At 41.6% G+C, this 22647-nt stretch overlaps 1 protein-coding gene across 2 annotated transcripts in view; it reads right to left on the bottom strand.

Annotated features, from left to right (window-relative positions):
- Positions 1–2064: 2064 nt before the first annotated feature.
- cmip (c-Maf inducing protein) overlaps positions 2065–22647 on the bottom strand; it is a 77345-nt gene continuing 56762 nt past the window's right edge. Inside the window, exons 7-21 of one of the 2 annotated variants that reach the window (XM_088614486.1) lie at positions 20998–21078; positions 19999–20102; positions 19053–19157; positions 17289–17645; positions 16396–16461; positions 14246–14272; positions 13336–13384; positions 11347–11472; positions 9306–9422; positions 8363–8503; positions 7492–7539; positions 7025–7171; positions 5985–6090; positions 5458–5528; positions 2065–4259 (exon numbers count right to left, since the gene is read on the bottom strand). In XM_088614486.1, the coding sequence (XP_088470612.1) occupies positions 4206–4259; positions 5458–5528; positions 5985–6090; positions 7025–7171; positions 7492–7539; positions 8363–8503; positions 9306–9422; positions 11347–11472; positions 13336–13384; positions 14246–14272; positions 16396–16461; positions 17289–17645; positions 19053–19157; positions 19999–20102; positions 20998–21078 (1599 nt within the window). In that variant the 3' untranslated portion in view covers positions 2065–4205. The remainder of the gene's footprint in view (positions 4260–5457; positions 5529–5984; positions 6091–7024; positions 7172–7491; positions 7540–8362; positions 8504–9305; positions 9423–11346; positions 11473–13335; positions 13385–14245; positions 14273–16395; positions 16462–17288; positions 17646–19052; positions 19158–19998; positions 20103–20997; positions 21079–22647) is intronic. The other variant, XM_088614487.1, reaches the window with a different exon arrangement.

Here is a 22647-nt window from a genome sequence, read left to right as displayed (position 1 = left end):
ACTTTGGTTGCCTTAAAAGTAAACTCAACTCATTCAAAAATTGCACATAAGATGAAAGAATGAGGAAAAAAATAATTGCAACAAGCTGATTTACGATGTCTACCATAGTTATTTACTGATATTCAATGTTTAATATTGTAAGTCTTAACATTGGGTCCCTAACTAGTATAATTAGTACAAGGAAAAAATAAAATAATTTCCTAAAAAAAGAAGCCTAGCACAGCATACAGTCTATGAGTACTGCTTGGTAATAAAGGCCCTTAGATTATGCTCATGATTTCCAGACAGGAGCTTAAGATCAGTATACTTTTAGAAACTTTCCAAAATAGCCCCACCAATTAATCCCTAAATAAACTGAATTAATGATAAAAAGATTAATCACATAAACATTTGCTGGTCAAAATATTAGGAACCCAAAGTCAAATGAACAGGGGCTTTCAGTTGCAGCACGTAGTTAAGGAATAGGAGACAAGCTTTGAGCATGTTCATGAGCTAGAAAAACCTCCACATCTCACTCCTGTTGAAAACTGACGGTACAGGAAACATTCCAGAACCATACAGTAACCAAGCTGAGTCCTATTTAAATTGTCTGCTACTCGGAGGTTCTCGTGTTCTGATATTTACTGATGGTTCTGATGGTTAATGACATTTTGACCAATGAGTGTTTTAAGCAACTCGATGGCACGCATACTCTTTGGAAATGTATCAAATTACTTTTTTTCTCCTTTAGGGATTTACAGTACATTCCAAACCCTTAACAGACTGTTAAAAACTATATGAAGAAGCACGGCTTACTCTGGAAATATGTTTTATGAGTGCACTGAACCCACTGAAACCACTGTACCATTGGGCCAGGCAGCAGCGTCTCTCTCTCTCTCTCTCTCTCTCTCCTCCAGGGTCGGAATCCGACGGCTTTTTTAATGGAATTGGAATTCTTCCAAGTCTGGGTGTGGCAGTAAGGTGCTCTCTCCTGTGTGAATTCGCTGGTGTGTTTTAAAGCTTAGAAACACACCACACCAGCGAATTCACACAAGATGAAGCCCTTTAAAAATGTTTAAGGGATCCCGTTGAACCGAAAGCGTCCCCACTCGGGGAACACCTTGGACCACAGCCTTTGCTCCCAGGGAGTTCCACAGAGCCCACTGCAGAAGATCTTCGTTGTCGTGATTGAGGGGTCAGGACACCCCACCTCCAAACTCCAGCTGTCTCGTAGAAACACCTGCTCCTTCCTGTGCAGCAGTGGGTCTTTGCCAGCCCAAAAGGGGACAGACATTCACTCAAACATTTCAGAAATGTAAATTGAAAACAAATGTGCTGCAAATGCTCTAGAGATCTTTGTGGTGGGACGTACACCAGCGCAGCAATTTTCCTTTGTGTTCAAAATTGTTTTAAGTTTGCAACTCTTCTTGTACAATAACAACAACAGTTGCCGCATTGAAATAATAAGGAGAACCAGAAAATATTCTGTTCCAATAACTTAGCTAACCTAGCATTGGTCTAGCCTAGTCCTGTCAATTGCAATTTGTGTGGAATTGAAAGTGAGGAACAGAATCAAACTCCATCATGGGAAAGACAGGGTGTCATGCCAACTTCAATCATCTGACGCATTTATGCAAAACAGCTCACAATTTGTACCCATTTATACAGCAGGGTATTTAACTGGAGCAATTTGAGTCAAGTACCTTGCTTAAGGGTACAACAGGTATGCTCCAGCTGGGATCTGAACCTACAACCTAGTTCTGAGTTGAGAGCCTGAATCACTACATTATAAATCAGCTGACAGGGCATAATTTTAAACTAAAATGTTTTTTTTTTCCCCTGATTCCCATTTATCCTTTCCATGTGAAGTTAAATAAATACCCAAGGCAGAACACACACTGGAAATACACTGTGTCTTTCTGCAGAACATACGTCGTGGAGTGCACATAATAACCAGGTTGAAAACCCATTCAGATATATTACAAGAGGCACACCAAGTGACATCCAATACAGCCAAATCAGTCATGCACCAAAATCAGCAATTTATGTGTGTCCTAGTTAAATAAAGAGTCAAAATGCATGTGATGAAACATATTCACTTACAGTTTATTTTTCTCGAAATTATTTCACATCTTATTTTAACATTTTTTTTTTTACAACAGCTACAGAACAGTAGTAAACCAATCGTAAAGCAAATGTGCTGAAGAGGAACACAATGGCAGCATTTTTTAATAAGTTTGTATACACTACTGAACCGCCATACAGCTTCAATCTTTCTATGGAAACCCTGGCACTCAAAACCAAATTAAGACTTAACCGATTAAACAAAACAAACAGAACTAAACAAGACAAATAAAACAGACAAAATGACGTGGTTTTAGTTTCAGTGAAGTGGGGGTTTCTTTACCTTGTAACAAGATGCGAGAGATATTAAAAACAACAGATAACAATTGGCCTCCATAGCAGAAAAAAAGCTGAAATAATATTTTGCAACCATGATATTGTTATAATGTTCCCCAATTAACGTAGCACAATCATGACGAAAACAGCATACTTTGCAGGTACAAGGAAAGTAAATTGCTGAGCAGTGGTAGAGTCCAACATCATGTGTAGACACCCCCCACAAAAGCATGGTGTGCCCCAGAGCAACTACCAGCCTCAAAAACTGAACTTTGAAAAGGAAACAAAAAATCACATTTAACCAGGGTTCTAGGTACTTAATGTCTAGTATGATATAAATAACCTTCTTATGGGCCTAGTACAACTTACCTAGAAGATCTGTTCAGTTTCTGATGTTAAAGAAAAAACTGAATTAACCACAGTAAAAAACAAAACAGAAATTGAAAGAATATCTTGTAGGCTTGAGACGCCAATCTAAGACAAATTCCTTCTCTTTCTGGAATGAACATCTATCTTTCACTTTCTGTTTGTGGTTTGTCGGTTGTGGGGGTTCTTGCACTGTATGTGTGTGAAGAGAAAAATGGCTTCAGGGCATTTGAGAGACTGTGTGAAGTGGTTTTGGGTGGGTAGTTAAGTGTGAATTAATCTTTTAAACCACTGTTTACTTTTTCAATTTAAAAAAACATGCAGCTTATGTACATGCAAAACAACAGCTACACAAATATAATGAAGGTTAAAAATGAAATGACAGTAAAAACAAAATAACAGTGCACTTCATATTTAAAATGGATTTGGAAACCAAAATCTTTAAATTCAAAGTATTCTACAAAGGATGTTCCATTAAGTCAGACGAAACAGAAGTCATATATATATATAAATGAAAAATAAAAAAGCATGTACATGAAAGATGAGAATTTTGGTCTAAGAATTACACAAAAAATCTATTTTTCCGGTTGGCTCCTGTCAGAGTAAATTTAATAATATCTGTCTCGACTCAATTTTGTAAAAAAAAAATTAAAACAAAAAATAAAACATCTGGCACAGGAATAACAAAACTGACAAAAGACATACCCCAAAAAATAGAAACCAAACTTTGCAGTTCTTGTGGGCAAAGTTTTTATAGAAACCAAAGCAAGACATACCTGCAAATTATTTGTACAGTACTCTAAGCAAGACAGACAAACAGGGAATTAAAGAATTACAATTCATAAATAAAAAGCAGGTCCCAGACCGCCTTATTGTGAATAATTTTCTTAAATATGTGACTTATGTATAACTTTATGTACATAAAAAAATCATTTTCTCTAAAAAGAAACGCTACGTTTCAGGGTGCATTGGATGAACGCTTCTTTCAGATGATGCTTGATTTTTTTCTTAAAAACTTTGTTTTGATACAGAGAAAGAAAGAAAAAAAATGTATATAAATAAATGCAGAGCCGTGTGAAGGAAAAAATTACAGTCCATTCAAGTCCACGCAACTGAAAACAAAAATAAAGATGTATACAGTATATGTGTTTTTGTTTTGACCCCACACAGAGCATTATTAGACACAGAAGGCAAGAAAAATCCACAGTTTTGTTTTTTCCTTGTGTGGTCTGTCTACCACTAAACGCAGGTCTTTCGGTGTCTCCTCAGAAGCTTGCCTATGGCCAAGGGTACACAGGACGTCCTGGCCATGGACAGGTATGCATGGTAGCAATGGGTGTGTAGAAGTTTGGTTTCTTTCACAGTACCCAAACCTGCTGCTCTACAAAACAGATGAGCTGAAAAGATCTCACTACAAAGTTTTTTTCTCGTTTTTTTTCTCACCAGCTGTACTGAACGTTTCACCAGGCTTCTGTATAGCGCACGTCCACTTCTTTCAGGTTAGGCAGCTTGGCCTAGGAGCGAAAGACAAGACAGAACAGCCTGAGACCGAGCACATGACAGAGACACACTGCGTGATGAGGGGAGAAAGGGAAAAATCTGCTTTGTGCGCTTCATAACCATTCCTGCACATTTGTTTCCTTTTAAGTAATAAAAGGTTCAGGAAACACCCCCCTGCCCTCTCAGTACAACCCCACCTTCCAGGAATGGCTTAAAAATCCCCTGTTAAATACTAAGAACTGAATTACATCCAACGCTCCAGGCTTTAACGGGGTACAAAATCATATCTGGAATGCAATTATGTTAAAACTTCCATCCCTTTATTTGGTAGCAGCGTTGGGACGCAAGACCATCTAGAAAGTTTCTTTTACAATGCACTTTTATCTCAGTAATTCATGACATGAGAAAGCAATCACAGCCATCTTTGAAAGAGTATATCCCCATTCTGGTGCAGAAAACACTGAGAAGAAAAATCTCTCAGGGTTATTCTCTGGGCTTCCAATTGATGGATTCATATAATAATTGTTTCTTCATATTCATACAACATATTTCTTCATATTTTCACTGCAACAACTCCTGCACTGCTCCAGTAGAATGAGAAGGTACAGACAAGCTCCTCTGACTCACCCATTCTTTTAACCATTAATCTTTTTAAATCCTGCAAAGCCCAGATGACCTAACAGGAGAGTTAACGCCAACTGGAGCATCTCTTACTGCTGTGACTGTAAGACTGGGTGTGCCTGGGAAGCTGATGTTATACAGCAGTATAATGAAAGGCAGCAGTGTGGAGCAGTGATTACAGTTCTGGCTTTGTTTCTGCTGGGCTGTGGGTTTGAATCCCAAATGAGACACAGTCGTTGTAATCTGAGCAAGGCATCTCACGTGAACTGTACCCAGTGCAACTGTAAGTCACTTTGGATAGAAGCATCAGCCGGAGAAATAGTAGAGACCTGGGAAAGTTCTGAAGGTCTAATCCCATCCCTCACCTTGGCAACACTTAGCCAATTATGCACTGTCACAGGGGGTTAGCATCTTGGACAACTGTTGTGCCTTTACCGGATGTAAAGCAGCAGATTTTACAGAGGTTCTTGAGAACGCTGGCTCTTAAAATATCCAGTTAGGAAGTTAAGAACTCTCAAATTAAAATTTGCAGCCCTTCAAATGTGGAGTGGTTCACCCCGATGTAGATTTTCATTTAGAAGCGCTGCCTACCTTGAGATCTTCGTATGTGTCTGCAGACAGTTTGGTGCTGTTCATGTTGAGGCTACACAGGCTTTTCATGGCTGGGAAAAAAAAGCCCGCCGTTTTGTCAACTCAGGAAAACAACACACGAGAACCACATGGCATGTTCTTTACAGTTACTGTCATTCTCTTCTTCAATCTATGCATAACCTGTAATGTACAGATAGATCTTTAATTATGTAGAGAATAATAGATTTTTTCACATTCCCATGAATATATATTCTTAAGGCAGTAAGTACCATTTTACTCTGGCAAGGTAATCATTTTTAATCACATATCTGTAATCTGTAAGACTATCTGTAATTTACAGAACTCTGTTTCTAATGTTATGGAAAATAAATGCAAACAATAATAATATCTAGAGATTACAGGCTCTAGTATTTAAAAGCCAGCAGATCAAGAAGTAAGCTTAAGAAACTAGGTACTTCTTCTAAAGCACTTTAATTTTTTTTCTTGTAAGAATACTCATTCTAATTGGTGTGGCACAGTTTCCTTACAGCTTAGTGCAAGCAGTCCTGCATCAGTCACTGGTGTTTCACACAGGTTGAGAACTTGAAGAGAAGTCAGGTGCTCTGAGAGAAGTCGTAATCCAGCATCTCCAAACTAATCAAGAAATGAGAGAGTTTCATCGGGGAAGTGGCAGACTCAAGAGCACTGAATCTTGCTGAAATGTTACAGCAGATAGCGACAGGAAGATATTCTACTGACAGACAAGGAAATCATCAATTTTTTAGTTTCACCTTTCATTTGGTACAGCTGAGGTCTATGATTGGTTTCTATTGGAAATATAATGATCATTTCCTGCAGTTAGAATAGTTCACCTTACAAGGGTATTACAGTACCAACACGTAAAAGGCAGCACCTGTAAGACTACAGAAGCAGTTTCCGAGTTATCTTTTTGAGCCTTTTAAAACAAAACAGATATTAGGATGTGAACGAGCTGAAAGACATTATTTAAAGATGGGTAAAGTTCTTCCATGAATGAATTTGTAATCCTTCCTGACACCTGTGCATCTGCAGGTTTTTATAGACCCAATTAAATTAATAGCTTAATTATAGTAGTGTTCCTAGCTCTTAAGGTGCTGATGATTTAATCAGATCTACAAAACCAGAACCAGAATTCAGCACCCCTGCAGTATAGGCAGTAATAGATCAGGTGTTGGAAAAGCAGGTGTAGAGGCAATGATGAAGCCCCTCTCAGAAGGATTTTTAAAATAATCATATCCAAATAATTTAGCAAAAAAGTAAATAAAGCATACATCTGCGATGAATACCTGAAGAAACAGACCGATACTTGTGATATTTATGAGCTTACAGTCCTGATGCAGACATCTAACAGACACAGAAGTATGAGTGATCCTGTTGTTCCTCCATGAGTCCACTGCCAGACCCAACAGTACATGTGGAACCCGTGCACAATGCTCCACCAGGACTGTGTGCTCCCGAAGGCGGCAGTGGGATTTGGGAACGGGCCTTTGGAAGGAGGGGGAAGAAACTGGAGGCTGACGGGGGAGCAGGAGGCGGAGGGCATACTGACCTGGGTTGACCACAGGTTGAGTTGTTTGAGGGAGGGCAGCTTGATGAGCTGCTCTGCGCAGGCACTGGTGACATTGGTGAAGGCCAGGCTCAGGTTCTCCAGGTTACCAAAGGACCCAGAGCTCAGGAGACGCGCCAGGTCAGCATCCTGAGAAGAGACACGCAAACGCAAGACGTTGATGGACACCAGGCAATGAGAAGCATAGCTGATGTCCATCGAGACAGCATGGGTGTGACGCAACACCAAGCAGCAGGAGCAGGATCTGGGGTGGACTGGCTCTGAGTGTACCATGCAGGACCTAACACTGACGGTCAGAACAGTACAAATAAATCTATTTGACAGAGAAATTACACATTTCTCCCAAAGTCAATTTGCTGAACTATCGCGGATCTGCCCTAGGAGAAAGGTGTTTTGGATTCACCTAGTAAAACTTTCAGTTAGAATCAGGAACCAGGAGGAAGACTTACTGTGGACTTGGATGGCAATGTAAGTCGTGTGGGACCACCTTTTCTTTGCTGTAGAAACAAAAAATATATTTAAAAAACATAGAATTAAGAAAAGGAAGCATAGCTCTTCATGATGTAGCTCTGTAGTTCACATGTGTACCTATAAAAACAAACTTTCAGATGAGTACATGCAGTGCTCTAGAGTCTAGACCACATGAACACCTTTACCAGCAAACTACACAGGTGTTACTCCAACCTCAGCCACTAGGTGGCTCTTTTGCATGAATTACCTTTGGCCCCAACCTTTCAAGATAAAAAGAAAAGCTGGAAAAAGCAGATGAGAAAAAGCAAAAGTTTGAAAGACAATTAGAGATCTTTGTCTTTCTGAATTTTACATTCTATCAACAGTGTCTTTTTTTGATGTCCCAATGTGAAAGTTTAATATCTAGAATGGGGTGAGACACTCATTGCCTTGCACAGGAGACGGATTGAAGTGTGGGAAAGGCTAAAAGGTTAGACAGAGAAATGTTTGCATTGGACAAAAAAAAAAAATGATGGCTGTTTCCAAAGGAGCAATATCAAATGTCTCGCTAGTAAAGTTCTTGAAGGCTCTTCTGTCCTTTCAAAACCTTTTTCTCTTTTTCCTTTCCTGATCTCTTCCAAATCTCTGGTTTCCCTTTTTCTACTCCTTTATTCCTGTTTTTACATTATGGTCGGATTCACACAGTTTGTTTCAGTACCAAGTCTTGAGGATTGTTCTCATTTTTTCATTATTGTATATGCTACCATGTAATATTCTCTCTTTTCCCTGAAAAACCAATAAACAAATTGAACATAAACATCTTATGGCTCTGTCAAGTTGAGTTTTTCCCCCAGAGAGAAGGCCTCCTACCAGCTCCTTCAGCTCCCTCTGACGGTCGCACAGCTGCTCGTACATCTTTTTGCCGACCTCTGTGCTCTCCAGGGTGGAGATGATCTGCAGCTGGGTGTCATTGTTCTCAATGATGTTGTACTCCAGCATCAAGCACAGGATCTGGAATGCAGGCAAAGCATACTGAAAGTGTCCTTTCAGACAGTGAGGCGCTTTTTTTTCTTTATGTGCACCCTCTTAAGATACACCTCAGAGCAACACTTCAGCCAGTCTTCAGCCAGACCCTAGCTTTTCCAGCCTTCTGCCAACAAACCTCTTAGATCCTCCTACCCCTATTTACACCCCCTGTTTTTGCACTGAACTCAAAATATTGCCACTACTTTAATTTTGCACACTGCTGCTCTCTGAATGCTGCGTAGAATTACAGCTGCTACCACGTGCCTGAATGGGTATTTGCCATGTCATTTGTTATGTCATTTTCTATGTCAATGTTATGTCATTTGTCATGTGAGGAAAACACGCAAGTAAGCAGTTCTTTGTCCTCGGGTACATCTGACAATAAACTTGAAGTTGAAAACCAGCTTGCATTTTTTTACACGCATTACTTTCAGGAACACTGACAAGTTGCAAAGACTTAATTGCTTGTGCTTTTGCAAAAGAAATCTGCATTGTGACCCATCTAGGCTTATACAAATGCACTCTTTTAAAGGTACTAGCTTTTATTAACCACACCCGTAAAGAATTGCCAATGTCAAAACAAGGTACAGCAGAAGAACAGCTGCAATCTGCACAGGAGCCTTCAGCAGACAAATTGAGCCCGTCACTATGCTAGAGGAGTCTATTTACTGCCCTGCAGCAGATCAGCACATGTAATGATGGCTCATAATGCATGTGACACTAAATACGCTTTTCTTTGGCAGGGTGTGGGTATGTGTTTTTGGCGCGGTCTGTGCCGGGGACATACCTCCACCATGGTCTGGTTGCCTCTGAGAGCGAGGAGCATGCAAGGCCCCAGTTTGTTTTCAGCCAAGGAGAGCAGGAACTTCTTTGTCTTGTAGCAGGAGCCCATCAAAATGTGAACCTGAGAAGGAGGAGACAGCTGGTTACACCTCAGTTTCCGATGGCAGTTCTACAGCTCAGATTCGAGTACAATGGAAATATCCATCCAGCTGTGGTAACCCAGACAGCTCGACAAAATTAAATGGGAAATAAAGAACAAATACAAAGCTACATAAAATAGATATCCAGGAAAAACATTAATTTGTCTGTCATGGAGCAAGGGGAACAAGCAAGGGGAACACCAGCTTCAGCTTGAGACTCAACTGATTGAAGTCAATGCCTTGAAACAACACATACATCTGCATTTCTGTAGCTCAGGGAAGAAGCAGTACAGTAACAAGGCAGTCCTGGAGGTAAAAGGGCCCCAGCCCATGGAAGGGCTCTGTATGGGAACTGGTAACCATTGTAGGGACACAAAATCCAGGGTAACAAACTCCCAAACATGTGACAAAGAAATCAAGTTGCAAGTTGAGTTGTTTTATGCAGAGGCTGGGGGAGGAGGGTCAATTCCTCTGTTATAAAATCAAACCTCCCACTTAACCCCTTCGGTACAGACTTCTGTGGTTTGACTCAGAGTCAGTATGACATTAACCGTGAGGGCACCGCAGGTCTGCCAGTATGAAGTGGCTCAGAGAAGTGAGCACCCCTGTACAGGGCTGTACAGCTGATGCCAAGGTAATCAGGCAATCAAAAACAACAGTTTAAAAACAATGGCGATCCTGAACTGCTGTCATTATTACCAATCCTGGCAGTCACGTACTCATTACTATACTGTAGATTAAAAATATATCGACTCGAAAGTCTTAAAATAAAGGTACACATGGCCTGAACCAAGCACATGAGAGTGTATGCAAGTCTTAAAACTATCAAAACGAAATGTAAATATTTTTGCTATTTGCAGAAACAAAGTAGCCTTTGGCAGACAGATGCTGATATAGGTCACATTTTTTTAAAGTGGACCTTTCTCTTTTGATCATGCCAAGATCCAGTTTTCCCATAGTGTTATAAATCCCAGTCATCTCCCAGTTCAGTTCAACATTAAGAACTGAACTATTCTTAATGCTGTGTATTTGACAAGCAGTTCTCCAGTTCCAACAGCCCCACTCTTTTCACACAGCTGCCATGGTAACATGGCAGCTGAGGAAGAGCTGAGGAAGAGCTGCAGGCAATCTTCCTCCATTCAAGTGCCAAAATAACAGCTGATCCGACAAACTTTCTCCATTAACTCAGGACAGGAAACCTACAGATGAATCTTCCCAACTAAAAGTAGGTAAAAAAAAATCAAAAGTACAAAATAAACTAAAATAAGTGATTTACTATTGCTATCAACCATTTTAAGAACTTCTGTAGAACAGTATTAGTTATTAAAGTGTAATTATTTGGCACTGCACTGAGAGCTGGTGTAAATATGCGATTAGTTTTTTTGCCGGAAGTCAAAAAGACATCAGTTGATTCAAAACATGCGCTGGGCTGCTTGTCGTGGTGTCACTGTCTAATGCCTAAACAGTAGGCAGACAAATGCTGCAAGCAAGTCGACACAGGCGCCCAAGAAGAACAGCTCAAAAAAAGTTTAGATTTATTTGCCCTAATAAGGGAATTATATACTGAAATTGCATAATGTTACCCAACAAACTTCAGGAACCCACAAAACAGTTCTCACAGTAGGTTAACGAGTTTTGTTTTGATCTGGAAACATCCATGTTCGGACTCTATGTATTGTCATAAACTATGCGTGGCGAATGCTTATGAGGCAGTCTGTGATGGCCAGTACCACCAGGAAGAAGAACCTATCAGAGGCGGTGAAGAACAGGAACTGGGCGGCCTGTGTTTGGGACGGGGTGGGGTAGGGGGGTGGGATGAGACAGTTCTCAGATACAGTTCAGTCAAGCTCACTACAGACAAGGTGCTGAGTGAGGGCGATGCAAGGCAAAATATTAAGGACTCACATTATTGCACACACGTACCATGCTGGCAAAGAGCTCCCCGTCATCATCGCACGCCACCCCACCAGGGCTGTACAGCTGGAACCAGCCGTCCTTCCCAGCACGCACACTCAACAGGCACGAGTGGACCTGCCGGGGAATCGCACAACACGCACCGGTTAGTCAGGAACCGCGCTCTGCTTTCGAAGCAGGGTGCCGTGAAGTTAGCTGGCCTATTCACGCAACTTTATCGTGGGGGAAAAAAAAAAAATCACACTGTGGCGCAATAAAAGTCATGGCTCCGAATGGGACTGTAGTGCTGCTATCCACAGCAAAGACTTCCGTTGGTATTCCAGCTGTATATGCCTATCCACATCAATGCTGAACGCTGATGATGTGGACCTGCGTTAAAGCTGTACAGTTCTTAATGGCAGAGTGAGACACTCGATTGCTTGTATTTCTTATCAGCTCACTTGAACAGAAAACAGAAAAGGGCTTGACAGTCTAACAAAACCAGGCGTCGGGTACTTCAGTTACACAACAACTCTGCCTAGAGACAGGGTTTAAAAATATGAAAGGGAAAAAAGTGCAAGCCGATATGACGTGTTTTATTTATTTACCGTTTTTGGCTGCAAAAAATCTAAATGTAATACAGGCTTTAAAACCCTGGCACAATAAGTAAATTATCATGGGCCAGGTCCTGCGATAAAGACAAATGATTCAAAACAGGCAGCCCACTAAAAGCCTCCATTTCTTATGATGAGTGATAAGAGCACTTGTACTACGCTCTTAAAAGCACCGATCGGGAAAAGAAGACCGTGGTCATACAACTACTACTTTCGTCTATGTTTTGTGCTGAAGAATAATGAGGATAGCTGCAAATCAAAAGGCTAACCAATGCCAATTGGCACTTGTCAGTTTTTGTCCAAAACTTTATACTGTATGCTGCACTGGTTTGAAAGTGTCCATACTCCCTTGTCAGGAGGTATTAAACGTGTGTCATCAAGATCCCCCCTTTCACATTTATAAAACTGAGTTATTACCTTCACAAATAAGGACCCCAACTTCAAACACAGTTGGAATAATTATACAATAGGTTTATTCCATGCTGGAAAAAAGAAGAAAGAAAACACGTTTCGGCCGTGGAGCCTTCTTCAGGTGTGACATCTGAAGAAGGCTCCACGGCCGAAACGTTGTGCTTTCTCTCTTCTTCTTTCCAGCAAGGAATAAACCTATTACTTGTTCCTTTGCAGCCTGCGCATGCTGACGCAGCTACCCACCTGAACTAATTATAAAATATGCCTGAGCAGGTCTGTTTCTAGGGGTTCCCTGGCCAGTTTCTAAGGACAAGGGACAAGTGGAAATATCTAAATGTGTGGTTGTACTGAAAGTCCCTGTTGTATATCACAGTTTCAAAGGATTTGCAAATAAACAATGTGCACGTGTATCTGTTTTTGGGCCTGCACTCAAATCACATCGTGTCCGAGACCTGCCAGAAGAATCCCAAGCTTTCACTGCTACCCTGACTTGTGACTGTCTGACAGTCACTGCTGCTTGACCAGTCCACACACTCTCCCATCAAGAAAATGAAACAGGCTCAAATCCTGACTCCAAATGGTCATTCAAAATATTTCCTAAAGGCTGCTTTGCCTTTGCTTCACACATCCCTTCTAGGAATCCTAGCAGTTACATTTTTCAAAGTCTTTGGAATTCATGGATTTCTAGTCTATAGAAATAATTTTCAAACCCACTTTTCTAACTCTTCAAATCATATTTCTCAGACACACCTCGTTTCTCCTTGTTTATTAAGCAGCAGGTGCACAAGTTCGAAGTGATGTTTTGGGGGAACTGTCCCACTGATTTTTATTTACAACTTCCAAAATTTTATCCGCACCGCAAACTGCAAACCACAGCAGCAGGCATCACATCAAGCCCATTCAGTTCACTGCACAGTGACCTAGTTAATTCTACGATGATGTCACGTTTTTATCCATTTTAAAGCACTTGACTCACCTCCTGTCGGGGGTCTTCTGCAAATCTCTGAATGACATACTTTAATTCCCTGGGAATGAGATAAATATAAATGAAGACTGTTGAAAATTCAGGCCAAACCCCATCCCACTGACAAAAAGACCTTTTCAAACTGTGTGTGTGACGTTGTGCACATGCTTCACTGGTGGCTTGATCCTGATCTGCTTGAAAACGTCATGAAATATTAATGTGGTAAATTAAACATCACCAAGAATGAGGCAGCAGAAGACTTGACAGTAAGATCAGAGTTCTAATACACATCTTCCAGCGTCACACTTAATGAGCTGGACGGTTTGGAGACAGTGGCCAGTACTGTTAATAGGGTCGAGTTAAACAACAGAGTGGCGGGTGCACAGTCTGTGGTGGTATGATATTCACTTCACTTGATGTTGTTTCAGTAAGGCCAAGACAAGGCCAACCCCACTTAACAATGCAGGGAAAATGCTTTCCCAAACATCTACTTGGATATCTACTGATATTGGATTTTTCTAGCAATTCCCTCTTTAACAATCAATTATTGATTAGCATGGTTTAGTGTACCCTCATCTTCAGTTTCAAAATGAATCACTGGCACAAGCTGAAACATCACACTTTCCACTCTCTTAAATATCTGGCCAACACGATCAAAAATGTGCAAAATATTATAAACGCCTGACTTCTGAGGCTAAGGACGTGTACATCTGCAGAAAACTTTTACATCCCTTCGGCAAAACTCTCGTTTCTTTTGCATTTTCATTTAATTTCAGACTCGGCACAGGCAGTTTATATGTTTCTACAGAGGTCTTGTTCTTTCCCCCCTACGAAAGACAAAAACAATGGGACTCCAGCACAACAGACAGACAAGAGCAAAGTGATAATAATGCTGTAATAGTTATATTAAAACAAAACTTACTTGGTGAATTTTTCATGTGCCAGGGCCCTGCAAACAAACAAATAGTATTCTGTAAGAAAAACTCAGAGCTAACTCCATGAGACAGAAAGGAATGAGAAAAATTATATATGAGGAAGTTGAGGCTATAACAGACATTTAATAGTTAAAAGCAGCTTCCTCTTTATCATCTTAAGCATAGTTACTAAACCTAACTGCTCAAAATGAACAGCACTTCAAGAGGTGATATTTCCATCTTTTCCAAAAACCCTCCTCCTATGAAGAAACACAATGTTCTGAATTCAGACGTGATACAGATTTGTGAAATGAAACTGGTGTACATGAAGTCCATGCATTCTGGAAACCCGATTTACTTTATTTCAAGTAATGTAAAATCTACAGGATACAGCGCAAGCCAAAGATTTAATGAAATGCATGTCAACTTATCCCAATTCATTGTGTTGTAATAATTTACTTCTTTCTAATTCCTTTCTCTCTCCAGGACTACTGAAAGTCTCTAGCTGCTGCACTGGAAAACAGCAATTAGTACTAAATGATGAAGCCCGGCAATCATGTTTATAAAAGTAATGCCTTGGAAAAGAGCATAAAAGATGCTAATTTGTTCAGAGCTCAGGTGTGCTGACGGAAACCTCTGTAATGAAGCAGAAGGTCATGAATAATTAGTGCGATGCTTGGGAGTCTCAATTAGGGCCTTTGTTTTCCTAAAACATTTCAGTGTAAATCACACTTGTCTAGTCCCCAAACGATCCGGCTGATGGAACACGACGTCACTCTGACTGCCTGGCGCTACCCAGCCCAGTTCAAGGGAGACAAACACACTATTAACACAACAGGCCGGGTGTCTTCCTGGAGAAGCACAGACCCCAAGTGAGGGCTGATGTGCCCGGGGAAGTGAAAGTCTGGTAAACAGTGCAATTAGGAGTCGTTACTTGTTGCCAAGGGAAATACATTTTCCAGACAAACAGTTTTTTGGCTTCTGAAATGTCACCCAAGGCCTAAGAGATCTACACAAGGCTGACACAGCAAATGTATCTTTTTAAACCAGGCCTTTTTTACAGTTTGTCGCTTAGAGAGAAACTAGCAGGGCTCCAGAAAATAAAGCATTACACTCCCAGCGCTGCGACAGCTGCCAGAAGTAACAGACATCTGCTTTAATATTTTTTTTAGATAACATCCTGCCATTTGTTAGAGCATTAAAAAGGGGAGGTGTATTCCACTTGACATTCAACATGTTTTTACAATCGGTTTTCCATATAGGGTGGGGTATTCCTGTTGGCCTACCGGTGGAACCTTCCTTGGAAAACGATCAAATTGGAAAACACAACGTCGGCTTTGCCTGCTCAGTTCCCAGTGGCATCAGAGGTCTTCGTCATAAATGGCTCTGAGAGGTCAGCTTTATTTCCCAAGCCAGCTGATTTGAGAGTTACCCCAGAGGAGCACAAAATACAAGATGCCTTGAAAATCCCTTTACTACCTAAACCAACTTCACAATTTGCAATGTCACCATGCTGTCAAAAAATGATTTACTTTAACAGCTGTTGCAACACAAGGGACTTATAATGTCATATTGTAGAACACTGCAACTTCCTCTTTAATGGAAAAGTTACTCAATCTTTGCTTGAAAAAATGAATAGTACAACAAGTACTATCCTTTCCAACAAACACCATAAAATGCCAAAATGTATTGAATTTGGCTCTGATTCCAGTTTGTGAATTGAGATTGATGTGGAAGAATCCAAGGCATTCAGGAAACCTGTGGTATGTTCAAAGTTCAAGGAGAGTTTTCAGCTTCCCTGTTGTCTGTCAGTGGCTGTTTAAAAGCTAATGCTTTTAAGCAATGAAAATCTTTTAACATGCGCGCTGAAAGCATGGCTCAAAAAACCTGTAAAATGCGAATGCAGAGACACAAAGATTCTGCAAGAGACGGGAGTCAACGGTGTGCAGAGAGCTGAGGACTCCTGCACTCATGAGCATCCCCACCCGCTGACCCCCACTGATGGGTGGCAGAGCTGGATTTAAACTGGCAACCACCAAGCTTCGGGATCCAGACATTTGCACTGCATAAAGCCTCCCAGATGACACAAAGAAGAGGAGGCCTCCAGCTTATTTTCCAACAACCCGGCTAGTAATGCAGACGATCTCCGTTTACTTACTCCTTAGGAAAGGGAATGGGCTGGAGCAGACTCGCAAGAGCAGGTCTCCAATCGTCATAGTCAGATCTGTGGGGCAAAAGCAGGACTTCAGAAACGAGCTTCAGTGGAGCATGTAAATATATAGATTTATATGTAACCCTTTGTAACAGTTTTTTACTGCCTCAAAACACTACAAAGCATATTTGTAACAGGCGATATTTATCCTCTCACAGCTAAAAGGGCAGGGAGACGAATCAGGTATATGACATATTTCATCTCGAGCTGTGCACGCAGCCCAGATGGTTATCATGGGATTGCAGCGATATTATTTTCTACGACTTTGTCAACACAGTGTGTGTCCAGGTCAAGGACCTCACTCTGTTGTAAAACAACCAAAAATTCAACAAACTGCGCGACTTTTAAAAGTGTAACCTGCAAAGGAGAAAGACTTTTAAAAGCTCAATTTTACAAGAAATGTTTTCAATGGAAAAACGAGTGTCCCCACCAGACCTCACCAGACTTCATTCCAAATAATCTCAATCATCTGTAAGTGATCTGTCTCTCTCCACCTTAACATTAACCAACTAGATGAAACCAGGTGGATTATGAATGCACAGGAATGCCTTTGCAATGCCTTTATGGACAAGGTAATCAATGCAATTCCCCTGTGAATTTCAGTCACCCTGTTGTTTGGATTTGTCTAGTAAGAAAATAACTATTCTCAGGACTTCCTATTCAGAATAGCATGCAACCACTTCTTCGCCGATTTAACTGTTGCTTCTAGTCATCAATTACAGTCTGTATTTTCTAAAATCATCTTTAAAAAGGACCTTTGTGCCTTGTTAGAGTAACACTGGAGAGGCAGGAAGTGCTAGCAAGGCAACAAGCGAAGGAGGAGTGAAGAAGGAGCTCACAGCATCTTGAGTATCTCCACGTAGCAGGCCAGCACGCGGTCGGCCTGGGCATTGAGCTGGATGGCCAGGGTGCTGCAGGTGGGGCTGACCAGCAGGCAGTCGATGAGGTTGGGCTCGCTCTCGCTGCCTGCCGGGCCCTTCAGCTTCTCGGCGTTGGCGTTGTTGCGCTCCAGCTCCACGTGGATCTCGCTGGAGTTGACGATGACGGACTTGATGCGGGCCTCCGCGGGGGTGGCCACCTCCTGGGACACCAGGTCGGGGTTGGCCCTCATCAGCCGCAGGGGCAGGTTGGGCTTGCGCTCGCACTGCGGCTGGCACCCGTTGCGGATCTCCTTCAGGCTGGGGGAGTTGTCCCGGCTGGGCCGGCAGGGGAGGAAAGGGGGCTTGTCAGACCTTGCCGGGACACACTGCGGACAACCCTGCGGGACTCCGCTCTCGTCTCGGTCACGTCGAGACGCATGGCAACTTTCTGCTGTGTTTGAGCATCATAAAAATTCTAATCTTTAATATAAAATACTAAACAGCAACTAATACAACCATGGAACCTTAAATTAGTCACAAAGGATTCTGGTATGCAGCTAGGACTGTTTTTTATGGGTTTATTTTACGCACTTTAAACTACTTCACGTCTAGCTGAAAGTTCATCGCAAAGCTCCCTGCACCATGCGTATACAAGACATATTTAAGAAATTCAACTTTCAAAACAGTCTATAATTTCTAAAATGTGGAGGCGATTTTTTAAAAAGTCTTACATTTTTAAACTAATTTATAACGAAGAGCAATAAACACATTTATGTGGCTGACATGCTTATCAACAGTGACTTAACAGGGATACTCCAGGGTTAAGCTAAGCTATTGCCATTTAAGAAAAATGCACATTGCTGACAGAGGCCTAAGGATGTTTCCAAATGTTCACAGTAGATTTTATTTTCTACCGAATGTCATATTTGGCAATAGAGCCTCCTCTGAGCTCTCTAGGAGACTAGGTATCAACACTGTTGATTTGAGATGATATGAGGATAAATAACCCTATGAGGTAGCTAATGCAAATATAGGCAGCATGGAAACAATGCAGCATTTTCCCTGGACACCAGACACCGCTAGAGAAATCCCACTGCAAAGTAATCATGTAAAGGTTAACAAAGTTCTTTTCTGTAGGTAGCCAACATTGTGGGAGCAATAACTAAGATTTGTTTCCTTCATTTCCGTGAGGACCGAAGAGTGCTCATTATTATTACAAATGGGTTTAATACAATCCACATCAAAACCACAAATCGGGCCCTATTCTTGAAGAAAGGTTCCAGAAAAACCCAACTGAAATGAAGGAATCGGCAACAAAAACAATGTTCTTGAAATAAATGTACACAAAATCAAAAGCCAGTCACGAAAAAAAAATCACTGGCAAACAAGTGTTCCCAGAACAGATGACATAAAAAATGTACATGGCAGGTCTACGAGATGGCACAGGGAAATAAATGCTTCGTTCTTAATGCCTACAGACTCCTGCAACAATACAGCTGCAAAACAACGAGGCAGTTTTCCCAGTGTATTTCCTAGCCCGCAATGCAAATCAGTCTTCCATGTGAGCATCTGCATCAGACCCTGCACGCTAACAGGTGCTGCATTTACTTTCCACGTGTCGTGTTGTAACACACGCGTAGTGCCTCTAGGCCCAGGGTGTTCACATTGTTATACTGTAGCAAGGCCCTGCATATCGACACCCTGCCTCCTTACAGAAGTGGTGGCAGAGGGCGTGGCACTGACCTGTTGATGAACTCCTCGTAGCAGGAGTAGATGGCAGCCAGGCAGACAGCTACGAGGTTAGGCAGTACTCTAGGATGCGGGCACTGACCAGTCGGCCCATGCATGCTGCAAGAGAAGACACCTCAGTTACCACTGGAACCCCCTCTAATCTTCACAGCTACTAAACCTGATCCCGGACATCCACATTCTCCACACAAGTGGGAAACAGACTCTGATCCCGAAGTCCTGAAATGCTAGATTTGAAATCCAGCAGATTTTCAGTGTACCTTTACTTTCCAAACAGATCTACACCTAGGGGGAGGGTTACAACTGATCCAATTAACTCCTGGGTCAGGCAGTGGACAACTAGACTATGCAGCAGACACTTTAACTCAGATATGTATTTTATTTTGAACTTACAGAACCAAAGAGAACAATCATTAAATGCAAATGTAATAATTTACAGTAAGCTGTTCACTTACCAATAGCCAAAATGCCAGTCTCCAAGCTATGTCAATGTATTGTTAAGCATTTTGAATGTTTACTGTACAAGTCTTTTTTTTGTTAAAAGACATAACATACCTGCTTCCCGAATTTTAACTATCATTAATAGATACAGAACCCAACCTCTCGCATAGTGAAAGGTATTATTACAGCTAGGGTACTTTTTGTTATTCCAAAGAAATACAAAGACAACTGTTTAGAAAGTGACCCATAAGAAAATAACATTTTAATCATATCACATGAATTAATAAACCGGTGGCATAACTTGGCCTGATGAAGAATATGACATCTCATGCAAGGCTGTAGATCAGGGCGGTTTTTCATACTGCTGTGCAAACGTGTTTCCCCCATGTCAGCTCCTAGTGAATCGGGCCTTTGTGTGAGCCTGTTATCTCCCTGGCCTGGAGCTCGTTCCTGAGAGCTGACGGAACACGTGCTCAGTAACGCGGCCCGGCTGCCTCACCTCTGGATGAACGTCTTCACCACATCCATCCCCGCGTTCAGCTCGTTCAGTGCCAAGATGTACTCCTGAGTGAAGAGGCGCAAGCGTGGACATTTCCCGAAGTCCTGAGAGGGAGGAGTGGCACAGAAGGGACACAGACAAGGTGAAGACTTGGTTCTGTATCGGAAGCCCTGTACAACCCCGATTCATTCAGCAGCCCCGACAGAGAACCCCAGCCTTCTCTGGCAGACACGCATTGCTGTCGTTGGAGTCCAACCACCCTGTATTTGCGCCTTATGTCTTCGACGGTTGGCCTTTCTGAACTTTTATTTAATCCAGCTTGCTAGACACACAGTGTTTGTCTTCTTCGCACAAGGCTTTGTATGTGCTATATGTCTCCCTGTCTGTCAAGCAAACAGCAATAGTGATCTATCTACTGGATGCTCCTCTTGCTGACAGGACAAAGCAAGGACCCTGTCAAAAAATTTGGAACACCTCCTTTTACTTTTTCCTTGATTCCAAACCAGCTGGGTTCCACATTCATGTAGGTGTTTCCACTTACAAGAAAGCAGCACTATAGACAATAAAATTCTTGTCTCTGACTGTACCCTCCTTTATAATAAAGCCCCCCTTTTCAAGACTCATATACACTCTGGTGCTGTGCCTTTTCAGGGGAGGGAACCCTCTACATAAGAACTTCTAGGATCGTTAATTCCTTCAGCAGAAGAAATTAAAACCTTTTACAACTACCGAAAAGTGACTATTTTGCTCCTCACTATACAGCATCTACTGTATTTCTTTAAATCTGTACAAACATATGCAGTCAAAGATCCAATCATAAGTTTGCTCCAAAGGTCTTTCTCTTGATTCATGAATCTCATGTAGCCTTAGCTTCAATACCACAGATCCCATTTTCTATATTTAATAAATCCAATGAAACAGTGCAATTTCACACACCATTAAAGAGCAGCAGGCAAGGGCTAATTACGAACGAATAGTCAGGTTAACCAATTTACTTACCATATTGTGTTTGAGGATTCTCTGTACCACAGGTGTGAACACTTCAATCACCACCATCGATCGAGGGCGCTCTCTGCAGTGCTGGAAAACAGGGAAAGAGCAGAATCAACAAAACTGGTGAAACAAGTTCAGAACGGCCCTGCGAGATAACTAGAGCACTAACCTTCTTGCTGCTTTACATTGGATCTGCAATCCCAACACTTTAGCCTTTGACTTATAAAGGTGGGGAGAGTTTAGACCTGCCTTCTGCTATCCTGTTCCTGGTGGGCTCGTCTGCCTGCGGGTTTTTGTTCCATTGCATGTCTTGTTACTGTGTTTGAGTGGTTCCATTTACGGAGTCATCCCACTCTGAAGGTGATGGAGAGTCAAAGAGACCTAGAAAACCTGGACAACAAGGCCTGCAGGACCAGGATGGGAGAAATCCTGTTCGGCCCTCTCTCGGCTCCCCCAGTCAGGGACTTGCATGTCCCTTTGCAAAGGACCTTCCGGCCCTGGAACTCCCTCCTGCAGAGATATCAGGCTAGCGTGCTTACGATTCCCAAAGAAACATATCTTTTTGAGTTATCCTGTCAAGCTGAGATCTCTTCATCACTCTCGCTTTGCTTCCATGTTTGTTTAGTTAATCCTTGTGTATTTGTACTTAATGTGTTTCTTTGGATTTATTTTGTTTTGTGATGAATACTTCAAAAGGCATGAGGCTTTAAAGGTAAAAATAGTGAAGACGGCAGCGTTCTGCTGGCATATCAATCCAAGCAGAAAACTCTCTACAGAGAGACAGTTCCTAGTTTCTTTCAAGCAACATGCTTGTCAATCCCAACTCCCCTGAATAATTCCATTTTCTTCTAAGAGGAACAGAAAGGGACTGTAGGTTGGACATGAACTCAACACATAGCTCTATCAATATGTAACTACTGTGTGATATATCTAAGAGATACGCTCCTATTTTTGGCAATAGAGGGCAGATAAATTCTTAGTGTACGCTGCTTCCTGTAAACTGCTACCTCCCTGCATGCCAATTTAACACATCTTGCTGCATATCTCTAAACTTTGCTTCACTTCTGAGTCATCTGCCATCCTCATATGTAAAATAAGCTTGCCTCAATTTCAAACACTGCAAATTCAGTCATTCACACCAGACTTTTAGTCCTAAAGTGGTCTGTATTCATCTCAAATGATTAAATTTTCATTCAGCTGATACTGGCAGACCTGTTGTAAAATCAATTTAAGTCAGTCATCTTGCAATCCGACTTTGCAAAACACTGTGAGATGGGGCTCACTGTGGAAAAAAGCTACAGAAAGTGTCACTGAAGTGTAGACTCTTGTCAAGCCATTTACTGTACTGTATATCTCAGGCCAGTTCTCCCAGTTATTATTATATGATGGAAGGAATTTCACAGGGATGGAGATGTGTGTCAGACAGGGACATTTCAAGTCACCACCACACATACACCTGGACTCAAGAACTGCTCAGTCAACTCTGACAGAAATAGTCTCTTACATTATACGTAATGGTTAGCAGTTTTAAGACTGCTCCCAAATACCTCCCACATTTTTTAACACAATGGTATTTTGAGGATAAGAAAGTTTTATTTCATTCATTCCATGCTATTTACAGTTCGTTGTGCCAAAGTCAGAGAGCCCAAATTTGTT

The sequence above is a fragment of the Lepisosteus platostomus genome, chromosome 20 (assembly GCF_059453375.1).
Source record: "Lepisosteus platostomus isolate fLepPlt1 chromosome 20, fLepPlt1.hap1, whole genome shotgun sequence".
NCBI lineage: Eukaryota > Metazoa > Chordata > Actinopteri > Semionotiformes > Lepisosteidae > Lepisosteus > Lepisosteus platostomus.
This window is presented reverse-complemented; position numbering and strand designations above follow the sequence as displayed.